General features: G+C 44.3%; 1 protein-coding gene and 1 long non-coding RNA gene across 2 annotated transcripts; one reads left to right on the top strand and one right to left on the bottom strand.

The window, feature by feature from the left end:
* Positions 1 to 6,681: 6,681 nt before the first annotated feature.
* Positions 6,682 to 7,944, top strand: IRGM (immunity related GTPase M). Its single transcript, XM_040974682.1, has one exon. The coding sequence runs from the start codon at positions 6,682 to 6,684 to the stop codon at positions 7,942 to 7,944; it is 1,263 nt and encodes a 420-aa protein (XP_040830616.1).
* Positions 7,945 to 14,346: 6,402 nt separating this feature from the next.
* On the bottom strand, positions 14,347 to 16,951 carry LOC121154088. Its single transcript, XR_005883460.1, has 3 exons — positions 16,870 to 16,951; positions 16,187 to 16,230; positions 14,347 to 14,466 (listed from the first exon to the last, which is right to left on the bottom strand). It is a non-coding gene; the product is annotated as an uncharacterized LOC121154088 (long non-coding RNA).
* Positions 16,952 to 19,231: the final 2,280 nt, after the last annotated feature.

The following is a 19,231-nucleotide window of genomic DNA, read 5'->3' as shown; positions in this document are numbered from 1 at the left end:
TGTCTCTTCTTTGTTCTTGGTCATTGTACTTCTGGTTAGCAGATTCTTCTCCTTGGGGCAGGTTTCTAAGTTCTGTCACCCACAGGTCTACAGTCCGATTTTTCTTATTGCAGTCAACACACAGCTCTTTGTTTGCAGTCACTTGTGCCACTCCCTTCAGCGAGTTCCAGGTCTGGGTTATTATGTTAGCTTTCCACCATGTTCTCCATCGCCCAAGCTCCTGATCTACCACTCCCCACCTCTTGTAATACTGTGCTGAGGCTGCACCATTGTCTGTACAACCTTTCTCCCACTTCTGGTTTGAGCAGGTCCCAGGAGTCCTATAAAACTAGGTTGTTGTTCATGGTGATCTTGCCAGAACCTCTTGGCTGTTAGGTCTGAGGTGCACACAGACATGTGCACATGTGCAGCTCACTGTTGTCCCTGCAGTCCTAAAGTTTTTCCATACTACAAAATGGTGTCTGGTATATCACCACTCAAATTCTTGATCTGCTAGCCCTCAGGTCTGAGGGCTGCCCTGATCTATCTTGGGTGGAACCTGTAGGATGCCACATTGTTGCATTTCACTGAGCCAGAAATGAGTTCACTCCCAGCTCAGTGCATGTGCAGTACTAACTAGTCTTTGCCTTCTTAAACAAAATGGTGCCATATTCAGCTCTGGGGGGTAAACTGGGCTGTGAAATCCACCCTGTTCCTGCACTGCCTGCCTGGGATCTGCCGTTCTGCCTCTTGATTTGACCCTCCTGGTCAAATCAAACAGACCAGCACAGTTCTTTGTCTGGGTTCACTTCCTGAGCTCCAGGTGAATGTCCCTTTCCACCTTGTTGCTGGTGGATTTCCAGCTGCCACTGCAATTTGGATCACCACTCTCTGAATGCTGCTTGGGTATCCGTCACTGCAACACCACACCATTGTGTCCGCTGCTTTCCTGTGTCTGTCAGTCTCCAGGTATCCCTCTGCTGTTGTTCTGTCCTTTCTTGTTTCCTGAAATGTGCCTTGTCTGCTTCACACTGGTTAATATTTGTCTGTTTAAATGTGTCCTTACCCTATTCTGCCATCTTGATTCATTCTCTCCCTCTCTCTCTTTCTCTCAGTTACTTTGCCTTTCCAACGAATAACCTGAGTCCTGACATGGTCTCCAAGTCTCTCATGGAGTAGAACTGAGCTTTACACTGGATTATTCCCCACCAATCCAAGTGTATGGAAGACAAAGCTGCTATTTGATTCTGAAGTGTACATGAGTGCTGGAGGTTGGGAGGGGCCCCTTAAATGAACAGAATAAGAAAAAGGGCATCAGACCTGTGTTCTCCTCTTCCCCACACAGCAGCTCTTTCCAGGAAGACGAAAGTGAAGGGTTCTGCCTGTAGCTCAGGCTCCAGCTGGTAATACAGGGCAAGGAGCCAAGCTGGTGGCCCGGGCTCCAGTGCCTGGAATGTCCCCATGCACAAACTGTTGACTGCCATACATGTCTTCCAGAAGTGCAGCTGTTTGGGAGTAGTGCAGCAGGATTCTGGAGTCACTGCAAAGGCCCATGAAAGGGTCTCCTTTCCTTACCCACATCAGCCCTGGGGTTGTTATTCCCCCAGGTTAGCTGCTCCAGCTAACCTCCCCACCCACTCAGCTCCTGTCCCTGAGTAGCCCTAGTGAGTGGGAATGGAGGAATCTGACTCAGCAACATTGGCAGTTAACTTGGGGCCTTCTTACCTCTGTCCTCTGCATTGAGGTTCCCATGGGACATGGCCTGATCCCAAAGCTGGCTTTGTGATGAAGCACACTCAGTTCTCTGGCCATGCTCAGGGATGATCTTCTCTCTCCTAATCACACAAGGAAACAGGGGTCTTTAGCAACAAGCCTCAGATCCTCCTCAGGCTGCAGGCTTCTTGTCCTTCCCTCTAGGGACAAGTCAGCAGCAGGTACAAAGAGTCTGCCTCAGCCTTTTCCCTCCTCCACCTCCTCTGCTTCAGTCTCTGCTCTTTGGGGGCCCCTAAAGGAGATGCAGGTGATAGAAGGTGGCAGGAAGGGAGAGGAGAGGCAGCTGGAAGATGCAGGTAGTCCCATTTATGTTGTACAGATGTGTCTGGCCTCTGGGGTGGACAGGCCATTTGGCTACCACGTTTGATTGTGAAGGAGAAGGGGTCCTCTTCTCATAACCTCTTTGAGACTGGGAAAGCCACCCAATTTCAGGGCCTTTTGGTACCTCCTGGGACCTGCAAGAGGTGGACAGCCCATTTGCATTCACTGGTTACTGCCTCATGGACCTCGGTTCTTACTGCTGTTGGCCTTGAGGACGGCACAGCTACACATTCTGTAAAGTGCTCCTTGCCATTGAGTTTCCTCAGTTGGAGCCTGGACCTTTTCGGGCCAGGGCTGGAAATCTACAGTTAAAGCTGATTTCTCAGCATCTTGGCAACCAATATGCGCTCTGTCACTTCTTAGTTTTGGTACTCTCCAGAACACAGGCACACTCAGTCCTTCTGTGCATTTTCATAGCCCTTTGCTCTGGAAGCCCCTCACTGACTTACCATACTCTGTGGGAGAAGTGTTGCTTGCTGTCTCCTGAAGATATATTGACTGTCCAAGGGCACGCTGCAAGTCCTGAATACTTGAGACTCTAACCATGACTTTCTCTAAGTTGCCAGCTATCTTAGATCAGATGGGCTGCCACTGTGAGAAGACTCCCAGTGGGTAACTGAAAAACAAGAGACACTGCTCACAGTTGTGGAACTGGCGAAGTTGAAGATCAAGTCTGCAGGAGATGCAGTGTCTGTGGAGGACTGCTTTGCTGCATGGATATTACCTTCAAAGTGTCCTCACAGGCACAGGCATACACAGGTTCTTCAAACCTTCTACGAGGTCATTGGTACCAGCCACAGGGACATACCCTGCATGCCTCTTAAATGTACTGCATTGGTGATTTGGGGAATCAAGGGAGTCAGAACAGTAATCCCTGCCAAACATGACCCTATCAGTACACAGCCATGATGCAATGATGCTGAACAAACAGCATGGGTGTACTAACTCTGGTTTCTGAGATTGTCAGCCAGTCAGTGCAGAACCAGATGTGAAAATTGCTGAAAATATTGGGGTTAGAGGTCAGGAGCACAGAAAGTGGGCTGGGCAGGTGGGGAGGGGGTCACAGTATCTGACCCAATGGGGTGCTGTCAGTGCAGGTAGAAGGACAGGGCAGAAGAGCACCTTGCTGCCTGGTACCAGCCACAGTCCGGCCAGGAACTCAGAGGGTGGCTTGTTGGGGGGTAAATGCTGATCCTGGCAGGGGCAAGGCAGCCAAGGGAGACAAATTGTAATGTCTCAATTCACCGCCTCACTGCAAGTAGAATGTTGACAGTCTCACAGGACTCTGTGCCATGCACAAGGACATGGAGTTAGGGTGAAGAGGCAACAGGACCCCTTGTCAGACCCTGTGGCAGTAGGATGGCCTCTGCACAGGGAGCAGGAATCCCATAGGGCCCTCCCCATTCATCTGGGCCAGGGTCAGTGTTGCCACACTTTCTGCAGCATTGGGATCCTGGCACCTTCAGACAGAAGTAAGTGAAACCATTTCTATTTTTGATGCTCATGGAATAGACTCATTTCCAGGAAATGAAATTGAAAATTGTCCTCACCTGATCTCCCTCCCAACTGGGGTGGGGAGGCGGAGTTGGGAGAGACTTAAATATGCAGGAAGGAGACAGTGAAGGCTGACAATCCACTCCTCACTCACTCTAGCCTTTTTCTTCTGCTCAAGAGAATTCTCTGCTCTTTCTACCCCACTTCCCATCCCTCACTCCCATCATCCCATGTGCACTTGGAGTCCAGTCTTGGATGATCCAACCAGGATCTACTTCTGTGTGGAAGTGCAGTGACAACATCCCCAGGAAATGAGCCATCTCAAGCGTGCCCTGTACCCCCAGATCACAGACACCCTGCTTCCAGTCACTGGTAAGTAAAAGGGCTTAAAATGGCAAGCTGGCCATAAACTGGGCTTTTCTGTCTCCAGTGGGAGCTGATGCCCTAACATTAAGCATAAGGAGCTTGAGGGTCTGGCTTGTTTCCTATTATAGATGAATCCAAAGCAGGTGTCTGTGGCATTGCGGGTAAGTCTAATCTCCTTAGATACTTGTGCTGCTCCAAATGCTGCCCAGTCAAGAGTGAGAAAGAATTTGCTTCGGTCACCGAGACTCACCTGGCATCAGGAGTTTCTCTCTGAGATGACTTTGAACAAAGGCAGGGTATGCCAGTCCTATTCCGTAGAGGCTATTTTCAAATGTTTTCATGTCCAACAGGAGATCAGGAACAGCACAGGCAATGGCTGGTTTGACCTGGACAACTCCAGTAACTAGCTCACCAGGCTGAGCCACCTTATCCAAAAATAAGGATCTGTGATGTGAAGGTCTAGAGATTATGTGTCTGCCTGCTCTTTCAATTCTTCTAGATTAAAACATTTGTTTGTAGTGAAGAGCCCTGTCTTTGCAACAGGGCACTAAATAGTTCCTTTGTGGATGACTGTAATGCATGTGTGTGTGCTTGTGTGTGTAGTGTGTGCATGTGTGCGTGCCTCTGCCTAAAGGCATGCAATTGTGGGTACCACAGATTGAGGGAAAGGAAAGACCTAAGGTCGCATTCCATGTGGCTCAGCACTGATGGACAGGTGAGCAGATGGACTGGGAGATGCTCGCTCAGTTCACAGACATGGTCACAGCACAAGTCTGGAAATACACCGTTATTCTTTGTTATTATGGAGCACTGGTTCCACAGTTCCCTTCCCTGCACAGACACCAATCTTCTCAGGACCCTCTTGTTATATGGTGCAGTATTTGCATATAAACTATACATAATCTAGTTTATACTTAATGTTATTATTTTTAAATTAATTTCAAAATTTTAACGGGAACTTATAGTACATCTGAAATAATCTAGGTCATTTATGACACCTAATACAATCCAAATCCTATGTAAAAGCTTGCAAACTGTTTATTTAGGGAGTAACAACAAGAAAGTTTCTCTGTATGTTCAGAAAAGACAGAAGCATTGTATGTCTAAGAAGTATTGGAGGTAACAGTGATTGGTTGCATCTGTGGTAATGGAACCAAGGATAGGGAGACCCGGCAGTATTGAGCCTTGTGCTGACCCTCACAGTCAGGATCTGATACCAGTGCTGTCTCCGGGGCCTTGCAGGGGCCAGACATTGGGTAGATCCATTGTCTTGGGCACTCAGGAGGCAAATTCCTGGTGTGTGAATTCATGAGCACATGTCCGATAAGAGAGAATACAGACCAGGCATGAGTGTTGGGGTGAGTGAGCATGTATCAGCCTGGGTAGTTAGGTGTGTGCACTGAGTGTGAGTGTTCACCAAAAAAATGCTAATGTGAATGTGGGTCACCAATAGTGAGCTATTTGGGTGGGTATGTGTGGGCAAGTGGACACATGGAGACCTGAGTAAGCATGTGGTATGTGCAGCAAGGAGGATTGAGTGTGTGTGTGTGTTTGTGTGTGTGTGTGATGTTTAGCTTCAGTATATTATGGAATGTGAACACACGTCAGTGTAAAGGAGTGTGTGCAGATGTGTACTTTAAGTACATGTGACTGTGACAGTGCTGTGTGTGCCAAAGGTGACTGAGTGTGTATGGTGGAGTGAATGGAGATTACTTGGCATGGGCAATGTGCATACCAAGCTTGTGTTCCAGTGTGTACAGGTAATATGAGATGTGCAGCGCTACATGTGGTTTTTGCAGTAAGTTTGTGAAAGAGGCCTACCTCTCTAGAAGTAAGGTTATCTTATTAGGTTTTAAAATTTATTTATTTGAGCAAAGACACACACAAACACACTGACACTAGAACTCAGACTGTGGCACTCAGGTATGAAATGCAGCTGTCTCAGCCAAGGTCAAAACCATTAGGCCAAATGCCTGCTCCCCATTTTCCTTACATCAGCCCCCAAACCTTGCTCCATGGATAATTTGGAAGGATTAAGCTTGGGGCTGTAATGATGACTAGTTGTTTAGCCATTGCCTTGAAGTAGAGCAGAATTTAGTAAATGGAAGAGTCTCTCCCTTTACTTGCAGCCCAATAGGATAATCAAATACAAGCTCAGGGAACAGCCAAAGAAGGGGGCTGACTTCACTGATACTGCAGCATGTCAGACTGTGCTCACCTGCCTGGCTGGTAAGGTCAAGTGGTAGAAAGTGACATTGACCATAACTTCAAAGAGGCTAAAGGAACTGGATGTTTTTGTTCTCTGGTGCCACCTACAGCAGAGAAATACCTTCCTGACTATTGCCTGGTTTTTGCTGATCATAAAATAGTATCTAAAAATCATGAAGGAGCAGACTTTCTGTATTAGAATAGAGTAAGAGAGAAAGACCAAAGAAAATCTTCCATGGGAATTTTTGGAAGAGTTCTTCCACTCCCCAAGGCCTCTCCCAGACACATTCCTACTCTGGAGGCACAGCCAGCCTCAAGTGTCCCACAAGGACCCTGCCCCCACACTCCTCTGCAGCAATGTGCAAATTGCCTGAAAGAGCTCCTGTTGCTCACTCTGCATTCAATCCAAACATCTTTGCTGTGATCTTCGATGCAGATATGACCTTGAGTTTAGGGATGCTAACCAAGGTCATCTTGGGTACCCTGTTGTATTCATCTGTGTGACTCATGGGTCCTTCTATTTCTGCAGGTTATACCAATATGACAGAGCCCCTGTCTTCCCCTTACACTCCATTATCTGCATCCTTGAACTCTGTTGTCCCACACCAGGAGGACTGCAACATCTTATTTGAGAATGAAATTATAAAGATCAAGAAAGATATAGCGGATGGAGACTTGCTGAAGGTAGTCTCTGACATGAATAGGCCTCTGAAGGTAGTGTCCCAGGCGCCAGTTAACATTGCTGTGACAGGAGTATCTGGCAATGGCATGTCTACCTTCATCAATGCACTCCGCAACATAGGTCATGAGGAGGAAGCCTCTGCGCCCACAGGGATAGTACAAACAACCCAAACCCGTGCCGCCTATGTGTCTTCCCTCTTCCCAAATGTGCTGCTGTGGGACCTTCCTGGCATGGGGTCAATCACTGAAACCCTGCAGGACTATCCGGTGGAAATGCAGTTCCACCAGTATGACCTCTTCATCATCATTGCATCCCAACAGTTCAGTGTTAATCATGTGAAGCTTGTGAAAACCATCAAGGACTTGGGAAAGAAGTCCTACATTGTCTGGACAAAGCTGGACCAGGACCTCAGCTCAAGCATCCTCCCAGACCTTGAGCTACAGCAAAACATTAGAAATCACATCTTGGGAAGTCTCCAGAAAGCACGAGTGTGTGAACCCCCCATATTCCTTGTTTCCAGCCTTAATCCCTGTTCATATGAATTCCCACAACTTAGAGACACATTAGAAGAGGACATCTGCCAAATTAGACGTGATGGCCCTCTTCAAAACATGATACACTACTGTGAGCAGATCATTGACAATCAGGTGACCTCCGTGCAGAAGACAGTAACGGTTCCACCTTTGCAAAGTGTCTTTGGCATTTGGCACGTGGATGATCTCGCTGAGTGTCTGAAATCCTACCGATCAAACTTTGGTGTAGATGATGAAGCACTCCAGCAGGTGGCACAGAGGAAGGGAAACAGACTCACAGACTACACGGATGTCATGAAGTCACATGATGCACAGCGTCTCAGAAGCAGTGATCTGAAACTCAAATGCATGACCTGTGTGTTTGCAAGGATAACCCTCTTCCTTCTTAACATCTTCCCACCTTGTAGATTTCTTGTCACCTACTTCAGAAAAGTGAAACAGAGATACTTTCTCAAAATAGTTGCTGAAGACCTGAAGACAGTCCTAACTAAAATCCTGAGAGACTCTGTCATGCCCAATAACAGTCAACGTGGGATAAGATCTTCAGCAGGCTCTTTCTGGTTTGGCACTGAGGACTATGGAGTGTGAAGGGTCTCATCTCACTGAGGTACAGCTTTCCCCGCTCCTAACCAGACAGATCTAGATTCATAGTTTCTTTTATGTCTTAGTATCACAGATGCCTTCACTGTTCTCCCTAGCACACACCAAAATGTTCCTCTGGGTAGCAATTTTGTTGCTGTGCATGAAATCAGTAAGCTTCCCAGAGCCACAAGGTGGAAACTGTGCCTTCCATTGCAAAGTGCCCTGCATGTTCGAACCACCCCTGACTTCATTAAAGCCAGCATTATTTTTCCTTAAACCTTGTCATTCTCCTCTCATTTGTCTCTTCTATTGACTGGACTTAATGGGACATACCTGGTACAGAATGGCTTGTCATATTTTAAGGGCCAATCAATGTGGTGGAATTTCTCTTTGAAACCTAGTGGGTATTGGGGCCAAGAGTGCTGGCATAGCTTGACTGCTGCAGAAGCTGTTACCTTCACAGCACTCCCCACCAGGAACCTACACCCCATCAGTGTTTCTAAAGTGGATTATAGTACATAATTTCAGGGTCCCAGCAGAAGGTTCAGCATGACCCCAACCTGAGACATGAGGAAACTTCCATGAGGAAGACATTTTTAAAGGTGTGGGCAAAATGTGGGAAGACCATCACGACAATGTGTTGACTCTAATTGCAAACAACAGGAATGTTGGTCCTCTTCACGCTAGTTGGACAAAGGGTGGCAGGTAGCTGGAGTTTGATGGCAGGGTCTAGATAGACCTACTTGATGAAAATAATGGCCACGCTATGCAAGATATTTGCATCTAAGCACCCATGGGCTGACAGGGGAATGGAAAAAATGAAACGTTGTCCTCATTCTTCTCCCAAAGAATCTCCTACCATTGACCCCCACCCTCACACCAGACCAGATTCACCTGCACAGAATCCAGATAATGTGACTCCATTGATTGGATCTATAAGGCAATATGGAGAAGGACAGATGGCCAGCTGCTGTTTGGAATGAAAGACAAATATCCCAGGAGAGTGCAGAATATGAGTGCAAGCCAAGAGTAATCCAATGCCCACAGCAGAGAGACTGGCAAGTCTCATCTGAACAGCAAACCTGAACATTGATTGACCAAGTTCATTGCAGTGCATGTTCCTTGGGTTTGGGAAGGCTTTTAATCCTCAATACACTTTTAAAGACACAGCTGTGAATGAGGCTGTGCATACCAGTATTTCTTCAAATTCATTTCTTCCAGAGCTGAATGAAAGATTTACTCTTGGCACAATAGCCTAGTGGCTAAAACCTCGCCTTGCATGTACCGGGATCCCATATGGGTGCCTGTTCCTGTATCAGCTGCTCCACATCCCATCCAGCTCTCTGCTTGTGGTACCGGAAAGCAGTAGAAAGTAACCCAAGTCCTTGGAATCCTGCACCTGCACCACTGAGGGAGACCTGGAGGAATAGCTTGGATTCTGGCTTCAAATCATCTTAGCTCCAACCATTGTGGCCATTTGAGGAGTGAATTGGTGGATAGAAGATCTTTTTCTCTCTGTATCTGCCTTTTCAAGAAAAGTAAATGTTTGTTTTTATAAAAATCAAAGTTGCAGTTGCAGTTTTCAGTTCAGTAAAAAAAAAAAAAAAAAAAAGTGGGGCAGAGTTTCATCTCCCATCGGATAGACAATCATTGTATTTTCAAGTGCTCCTTTTGGAGTCCTCTGGGTTTTATTCAAGTAAAGCATCCCAATCTTATTCCATCCATGAGAAGGGTGGGAAATCACTTACTATTCCATGCTCTTCTACACACTGTTTTTAGACACTCATAATCTATCTTCAAGCTAGTCTTTAACCACCTGTCATTTACATACACTGAAGATGGGCCACAGCCACCCTTTCAGGAGCATGTTGACCAGATTTCATCCATTTCTGTGTTGAAGAATTTAGGAGCCTATTGTGCAATGCAGTTGTCTCCTATTACACCTAGCTCAGGAATAACAGGCAGAGTCCATTTCACAGGCTGTGACGTAAGGAAACACACCCTTAGGTTACAAGAGAACTTTGATGCAGAATTTGCAGCCATCCACTTTCTCATCCTTTCTTATCTGTGTAAAAATCTATCAAACAAAAATAAATAAATCCTTTAAAAGTGTGTAGACATGTGGCAAATTAAAACACGCCACAGAACATGATCAGTAGTTTCCACAATTACAAAGGTCCTAAAACATGATAGGGGTGACGAAGGAGATACAACTATCAAATTTACCACTATTCTGGATTGGGTCCTGGCTAAAATATTTCTAGAAATTTTATTGAACCTAAATAAAGTCTACAATTTGGTTAATCACTTAGTAGCAAAGTAAAAGTTCTTATTTTACAAAATATATCATGGTTGCATCAGATGTCAACATTCAGTTAAGCTGAATAAAGGCTAAATGGAAATTCTGGACTATTCTTGCAATTCTTCTACTAATTTAAAATTGTCTCAGATGCTGAAAAGTTAGATACTTCATTTTACACAGTGCAAACAATAAATCATTTACATAATCTATCAGATTCTACACAATATCCCTCTGACCTTTATCCACAAACTTTTGAAACAGAAGCACTACTTTCCTTGTTTTTTCTAAAACACACTAGGTATGCTAAAATTTCATGATCATTGAACACTCTATTTATTCTGTCTGAGTATTCTTTCACTGACATTCTCCTCTACCTCAAGTGCTTATTTTAAAAAGTCCATGTATTTTACAATTCACTTTTCTATTTATGAAAAAAGTCCTCTTGAATACTGCTAAACTGACAAAAATTATAGATTTTTATCATGTACAACATACTTTAACAATACATTAACACTGTGGAGTGATTAATTCAAAATAACATCTATCATCTCATATCCTTATTTTTGTGGTAAGGATATTTAAAATCTACTCTTAGAAATTATCAATATAGGGGCCCGGCAGTGCAATGGCCTAGAGGCTAAAGTCCTCTCCTTGAACGCACCCGGGATCCCATACGGGCCCCGGTTCTAATCCCGGCAGCTCCACTTCCTTTCCTGTTCCCTTCTTGTGGCCTGGGAAAGCAGTAGAGGATGGCACAATGCTTTGGGACCCTGCACCCGTGTGGGATACCCGGAAGAAGTTCCTGGCTCATGGCTTTGGATCAGCATAGCATTGGCCGTTGCGCTCAATTGGGGAGTGAATCATCAGATGGAAGATCTTCCTCTCTGTCTCTCCTCCTCTCTGTATATCTGACTTTCCAATAAATAAATAAATCTTTAAAAAAGAAAGAAATTATCAATATATAACGCATACTGTCAACTCTAGTCATTTGGCAGGACTATAGTTTTCCTGAATCTTCCTTCTGTCCATCTGAAACTTTGTATCCTTTGATATCTTCTACCACCACTCTCACTATTTGGCAATTATTATTTTAGCCTACCCATGTAAGTGGAGGTTATGCAATATTTGTCTTTCTATGCTTAATTTATTTTACTTACAAGAATATTGTCCATGTTAATTTATGTTGTCATAAATGACAGCCATTCCTCCCTGTTTAAAAATGAATAGTATCATGTATTTAGAGCACACTTTCATCATCTACTCATCTATCCATAGACACTCATGTTGCTTCCATTTCTTGGCTACTGTGATAGTGCTGCAATAAATCACGCAAGCAAAGATTTGCTTCCACATACTGAGTCCATTTCCTTTAGGTACATACTCACAAGTGGAATAGTCAGATTAATGACAGCTCTTTTGTCTGTGTTTTGAGGAACCTTCACATCAATCTCCCTCAATGGCTGTACCAATTCACGTTCCCACTAGCAGTGTACAAGGGTTGCCCTTTCTCACTTCCTTACCCACATTTGTTACTTACAATATTTCCTATAATGGCTATTTTGATAGAAGTGGCAGATCACTTATCGTGAACTACTTCTAGTGATAAATTAAGTTTCTTTACTGTATTGTAAATTTATAATATGTTGCCTAAAAAAAATTAAGAGAGAGAGAGAGAGAAAGGGATGAAGAATGAAGGTGGGAGGGATGGAAGAAGAGAAAGGAAAGGGAATGCCGCTGTATTCTTAGTACTGTATCTAGAAAACACATTGAATATGTTAAAAACCAACCTTAAAATACCAATTTTTAACATTTAGAGAGAGAGGGAAACAGAAACAGAGAGGGATATTTTTCCTCTCTCTTTTTCTGTCCCTTGGAATACAGAGTCTCTCTGTCATTTGCAATACAGATGTCTTAGTTGCCAGGTTGAATACCTGTCCTCCATGTAATGATGGTAAAGCAAGTATTATGGCAATGGCACAGAAGCTAAATACCTGCCTTGAAAGCACCAGTATCCCAAATGGGCACCAGTTTATTTTCTGACTGTTTCATTTCCCATCCAGCTCCCTGCTCGTGGCCTAGGAAAGCAACAGAGCACACCCCAAAGCCTTGGAGACCAAGCAGTTACTGGCTCTGGCTTCAGATCGGCTCAACCCTGGCCTTTGCAGTCACTTAGCAAATGAACCAGTGGACAGTAGATCTTTCTCTCTGTCTCTCCTCACTGCAAATCTGTCTTTCCAATAAAAATAAATCAATACTATTTTTAAAGCAAGTATTAAAACCCCATGAACTCATATTCTGAAATTATTTTATTGCTGTATAAATGTAACTGACAATATGAGTAGTTTTTATCACACTCACTTACTCTTTTCTAAGAGAAATGCATCTCAAACAGAACTCACACATAAGACCAACTTAAAAAGAAAATACATTGAAGCAGCTAAGAAGCCACTTGGCACACACACATCCCCTAAGAGTGCCCGACCTCAAGTCCTGGCTCAGCACCTGAATCCCAATTCTTGCTCACACACACCTTAGGAGACAACAGGTGGCTCAGGGAGTTGGCTCCCTGCCACCAATGTAGGAGACCTCAGCTGCATGCCTAGCCTTGACCTTCAACCAGGTCCAGCAGGTATTTGGGGAGTGACCAGGAGATGCGAACTCTCGATTTCTCTACTTTTCAAATAAATAAAATTTAAAAGAAAGAATACTGTGGTTATCAAGCAGGGGGAAACGAATTCTAAGGGAACTTCTGATCTATGACTACACCTCCTTGAAAACTTACAAATATGTATTTTAGTTTGCTAGCATAATTATTTTTAACTTGGATGAATTTTAATGGCTATTCAAATGGATACAGGATTTCAACATAATTAAAATATTCATAAAACCAACTCTACCTAAACCTACAATAGAGGGAAATTTACAGCAATAATTACAGATCAGGCAAGAATCCTAAAATACCTAAGCATTCCTCTCTCAATAGGTTATGATGATAAACACTGTGAATTGAACTCCAGGAAAGGCAAAAAGAACATGATTAAAACAAGATGAAGACAGAGAAAACCACAAAATAGTGAAGAACAACACAACAGTTAAGATCAGCTAAATGTTTTAGTAAAATATAGTGTGAATTCTATAATATTTCTTCTAGAAAAGAGGAAGGATTCCATTTTCTGGCACATTTTATTTGATTAGTATTACTCCGAGGAGCAGGGTCCCAAAGCTTTCCTGCTCTCCCAGGTCACAAGCAGGGAGCTGGATGGGAAGCAGGGCTGCCAGGATTAGAACCAGCACCCATATGGGATCCCGGTACATTCCAGGCGAGGATTTTGACCACTACTCTATCACACGGGGCTCTAGTCCATTGATCTTACAAACCATTTTCCACAGATACTTGACTTGTCCTGACACCACTCCAAAGAAACAAAATTTTCTCTGTATTCAGAATACTTTAACCCTCCTCAGTCTACTTTCTTAATTACCAATTAACACAAACAACATAAAAATCCATAATTCTACTATGGGTTCAAAACCAGAGTCACACTTGAATTCTACTACTCCCACTAAAACACCTCCTTTACATGTCAGGTAAAATGAACCAAGTTCTCCCTGAAAACTTCTATCTTCCTAACTCCAAAGTTCTGTTCACAAGCTCTCTCCCTGACAGGACATCTTCACCCCTCGCCTTCTCATCAGCACTCAGATCATTCAGATCAGCTACAGCCACATGCTGTGAAAAACACCTTCTCCAATTCTGCCAGACCTTTACACCTTTTCCTGAACTTCAAAACAAGCCAATTTTACAGTCAGGGTCATACCTTCCCCCAAACAATTGATGTCTTGGGAAAAGTTTGACTGCGATTGCCTCTAAAACTTTTTCACACAAACTATATTGAAAGCTTCAACAAGAAACAAGAAACGCCCACAACCACTTTCAGTTACTTGTTGATTATCTAATAAATGCTCACAACAACTATTCAACATCTATTAAGTTCTCAGCACAGGGTCAACAAATGAGATGAAACCTAAGCTGCAGACAGAAACCTAAGCTGCAGGCACCAATTAATCTAAAAAAATAATAATAAAGGTGACATTTTACTTACCTTGTCTCTGATGTGCCCGATTTTCATCTGGATAGAGCCAATGTGATATGTCTTTCTGTATGGTCCATGGATCTTCTCCTTGTTCCAGCTTGGAGATGATATCTGGTTTGGGAACTGGATAACCTATGAAAATAGAAATAAATGAGGAAGTGGGTTGACTGTATCAAAAGACATAAAGAGACAGTTTCAGGTGATCTATAATGAAGTGGTCCAGCTAACCCCAACACTCGGATTCTGCTTTACTGCTGATACTCAAGTGTTTCCTTTAATTTTCACAACCCTGTGAGGATTACAATCTCCATTTTCTAGATGATGAGACAATCCAAGACAATATTAGAAAATATTATGCATCTGATAAAACAGTGAAAAATGTATTACTACCATGGGAACATAATAAAGGGGTATACAGAAGTCTGTATCAGACAGAAAGTTAAAAATCAGGTTGCAGAACAAAATACTATAGCATTATTTTTTCCAAAAGAAATACACAAGAGATATTCTCACATATTAGTACTTTCACTTTTACACATTTAATCCAACTACACTTATGTAAAAAAAGGTTTTGAATAGTTAGAAACAAATGATTAGCACTGATTATTCCAGGAAGAGGAAAGATCTCTTCGTTTTTTATTTTTATCTGTTTACTTAGTTTGAAATGTCTGTACCATGCATACAGTGAGTACTGGCAGATAGCAAAATACAGACAGGTAAAATGGAAGAGCAAGGAACAGCCTTGAATTGGACACAATCATACAAACTCTAAAACCACAGCAAAGGATATGGAAGTATCAGAGACATTTGCTCTCTGAAGTTTTGTCAGATAAGTAGAAGCATAGTTTAGTAAACTCATTTGAGAGAACTTTCTGGAAGACCATTCTAAGTGTGTTATCTTTTCCATATTATCTAGATTATCTTTGGCTGAAGCAGAAAACCTCTAATTAATTTGCTCTTACAGTGTACGAATCAACAAACTGTTTTCAGCAAAGTATATGTACTCAGCACTGCTATAGGCATGTGTAAAGAAACAGCCTGGCTGTTAGGGTCACTGGTTAGCACTTGGACGGGAGAAATGGCATGGCTGTGCTCTAGAAAAATCTTTGTTTATACAAACAGCCTAAGGTGGACACTTGGCCTGCTTGTTAAGGTACAAGCTAAGATGTTTGCATGACACGTTGGACTACATGGAGCCAATTCCTTGCTCCAGTTCCTAGTTCCAGTTTTCAGTTAGATTGGGGAAAGCAGCAGGTAATGATGGTTCAAGTACTTGGGCCTCTGCCATACAGAGGGAGACCTGGACTGAGTGTCCAACCACCCTCTGTGTCTCTCTCAGCCTCTCAAAATAAATCAGTGTAAAAAAAAAGACTGCTAGAGAACTGGCTTTGACCCACAGGTAACAGTTTATGACCTCCTGTTCTAAATCATAAAGCTCAAGGCCAGTGGTTAAGACATTAAGTGCCTTACCTCTGAAAAAATTTTAAGACACAGCTACAAAAAAATCTACTGCGAGAACAGTTTTCACTCCAGTACCTAACGAAAAATCCAATAAAGACAAACTTTTTTTTAAGCCTTATGTATCAAGAAATGTTTTCTTCCCATGGGAAATTTTTCTATTTTTCCTTTAGAGAAATGCAAATCATTTAGCTAGTGATGTCTGCAAGAAAGATCAGAAAAATTGATTATATAAGTTCATAAAAATATTTAGTGTCAGGTTTTCTCCATATGCCCAGCCACTCTATCTAGGTTTAGATCTTCACTGTTGCTTCCGCAATGCAAACTTCAGCTACTGGTACTTTCCATCTGATTGTATGGATAAGCAAGTTGGATTTTCAAAAAAGGCACTCACCTGGGACTGCATCATTTTCTACTCTCTTCCAAAAGGGCAGATGCCTAAAAAAAAAAAAAAAAAAGAGCAAAACCAGTGATCAGAATCCAGTTTTCATAGCCCAAACTCAGACTGTAGCTTCTACATTCACTGGTCTAGAAACAAAATAATGGGCGACCCTGTGGAAGAGTTTGAACCTTAAGGAAGTGTTGGCAAGCACTGAGTGGAGAAGACAGCCAACCTGCTCTCTTCTTATGCCTATTATGTGATTACATGGGACTTGGGGGAGGTTTTTTAATTAGACAGATATAAACATACTTATGGTTAATTTACTATCATTTTATCATTCCCTCTGTGGAGCAATAATTCTATTTATGACACACTATCATAAGACAACAGTAATGATTAAAGGATTCAATTGCAAAAGGACTTCCCACACAATGAGAAAAATGAGGAATGCATTCCCTGGTCCCCAAAAAGAAGTGTAACTGAATTCCAATAAGCTCCTAATCACGCTTTCATTTCTCCTTAATCAAGCAAACTCTCCTGCCACAAAAATGTTAACTTTGAGATCTCTTCTGTCCACATTTTTAGTGCTAATTTTCCAGTGTTGTTCACTGTATACAAAAATAGTGACAGGAAAAAAAAAGAAGAAGAAGAAGAAAGTGACAGATTGGGATCACTGAAAGAAAAAAGCCATCTACCTGGCAAGGTTCTTTTCATTCCCAAGAGAAGTTAGGACTGGGTAGAATAGGGGATATGGGGACTTTCCATGATCAGGAGATTGTTTGCCACGAAGTAGTCTAGGTCTCGTCAAAATATGTATGTAAGGAAACATCTGAATGATGAGCGAATGTTCAAAACATGACCCGGAAAAAGGAACACTGAAATCACGCCTCACGTAATCTTTGCTTTCTTTGTCCCTGTCTTCAAACTCTCATTTCTGAGTGAGGCACTAGGCAAAGGCGACATCGGCCGGCTGAGAAAAGACGTGAAAAACGGCGTGTCCTTTAATTCAATAGTTAGTTGCCCACACCTGGGGACACTTAATGTCCCTCAAAGCCTTTCCCGGTAAACCGAGGCAGGCGCTCGCTCGCGATATCCTGACTCTAGTCATTATGCCCTCCAATCTTCGAACAGTCGGGTCTGCCAGCTACATACCCCACCGAAGCCCACCATGAGGACGCCACACATTTGGTCCGTGCTCCCCCACCGACGGCGTTCTCTTCAGAATCGCCGGCTTCCCCGTGACCCTGGTATTCCTACCAAAGGGACCATCCACCCGCTCCTCCTGACACCACAGACTCCCTCATAACTCCTCACTCCCCATTACTAAACACATACCTCAGGCCGTTCCTGACTTCCAAACGCCCTCATTTCAAATCCCACAGACCTCCCTCACGAGTTTGTCACTTCTCAAACCTCCTGTCAGGGACCCCCTTGGGTCCCCTTCCTCCGCTACTTCAATTACCACAGCACAAATTTTTCCCCTGACTTGCCTGGCCTCGAAACGCCTAATGTGGCTTATAGGGTACGCCAGTCACATCCATGAAAGCGAACAGTCCCGCTTCCTGCCCACGAGCCAAGCCCGAGGCTCCCGGGCTGGTGCCTTTCCGTACAGGGAAGCTTTGTGGAGGGCAACATGGCGGCTCCCGTTCTGAGTGGTGGGCGCCATCTTGCGATTCCTGTGGGTTCCGTACAAGCGCAGGAATTCCGTTCAGTTCGCGCCTCAGACTGGCGGGAGTCGCCGGGGAAGGGAGCCGGGAAGAAGGTGTAGATGATCACAGAGAGGCTGGCAGGGCGGTTGGAGGGAAAACCTCTGTTGGAAGTCTATTTTGTAAAGGTATTTTCAATAGCGATTCTGTACACGTTTGTGTTGGTCAACTGTGCAGTTCCCTCCTGGGCAACCGGACTTGTTGAGAGGGTGTATGAAGTGTGGTACCTCCCGGGGACCCCGCTGTGGGTCAGAAGGAACGACAATCAACTTTAACAATAAAAAGCAAAACTTCTGGGGAAAATTGTAACCACAGCAGTAAACTCCGGGACAAACGAAGGAGAAAAGAAAATGGGGAGAGCGAAGAGTGAACTGAGGGACAGAGCTTTGAGAAACGGAAATCAGAGGTTTTTGTTTGGTTTGGTTTTGCTTTAAGCTAGTGGCACACTTGACGCCACGGGCAAGCACACACCCATGAGGAGAGAGGCCCAGCTTGGACTGCCCCTCCGCAGGGACTTGGCCCCACCTCTGGGCCTTGGCTGGAAGGTCCTGGAGGGGTTCAGAGTCGGGTCTATCCCTTGGTCACTGCAGAGCTGGAGGGCTGCACAGAGGGCCATGTGTGGGTCAGCCAGTCCAGCAAGGCCAGACGTGTGAGGTGAGGTCAGCTCTCAGTTGGACTTCCGTGGCAGAGCAGGTCAGGGGTTCTGGTACTAGGGATGTGTTGCTGAGGTGACAGACCAGGAAGAAGGCAGGAAGCCAAGATGGCTGTAGCCTCTTGGTAGATCCTGGTACCGTGGCGTGACACCCAGGGTAGGAAGTGCCGCAAATGTGTGTGCTTGTGGGGGTTCAGATTGGAACGGCCAGGAGTGGGGCTGGGCCATGCCCTGAGCTCTTCTCATGTCTTAGAGATGTGTTCTGCCATGTTTGGATGACCCCAAAGTCATGTTGACATTTTATCCTCACTGTGACTTGGGAAAGGTGGACCAGCTGGTGGATGAATTGAGGGTTACCTCAAGAGAGGGTCTGTGCAAAGCCCACTGTGTTAGTTATTTAAAACAGAGTTCTAGGGCCCAGCGGCATGGCCTAGCAGCTAAGGTCCTTCGCCTTGAACGTGCCGGGATTCCATATGGATGCCGGTTCTAATCCCAGCAGCTCCACTTGCTGTCCAGCTCCCTGCTTGTGGCCTGAGAGAGCAGTCGAGGACGGCCCAGTGCTTTGGGATCCTGCACCCGCGTGGGAGACCTGGAGGAAGTTTCTGGCTCCTGGCTCTGGATCGGCACAGCACCGGCTGTTGCGCTCACTTGGGGAGTGAATCATCGGACAAAAGATCTTCCTCTCTATCTCTCCTCCTC

Source organism: Ochotona curzoniae, unplaced genomic scaffold, assembly GCF_017591425.1.
Source record: "Ochotona curzoniae isolate NIBS_2020 unplaced genomic scaffold, NIBS_Ocur_1.0 contig_1, whole genome shotgun sequence".
In the NCBI taxonomy this organism is placed as follows: Eukaryota; Metazoa; Chordata; class Mammalia; order Lagomorpha; family Ochotonidae; genus Ochotona; species Ochotona curzoniae.
Note: the sequence above shows the minus strand (reverse complement) of the source record. Positions and strands in the feature narration are given on the sequence as shown.

Coding starts and splice junctions, on each gene's coding strand:
- IRGM (XM_040974682.1), top strand. CDS start 6,682: ATGACAGAGCCCCTGTCTTCCCCTTACACTCCATTATCTGCATCCTTG.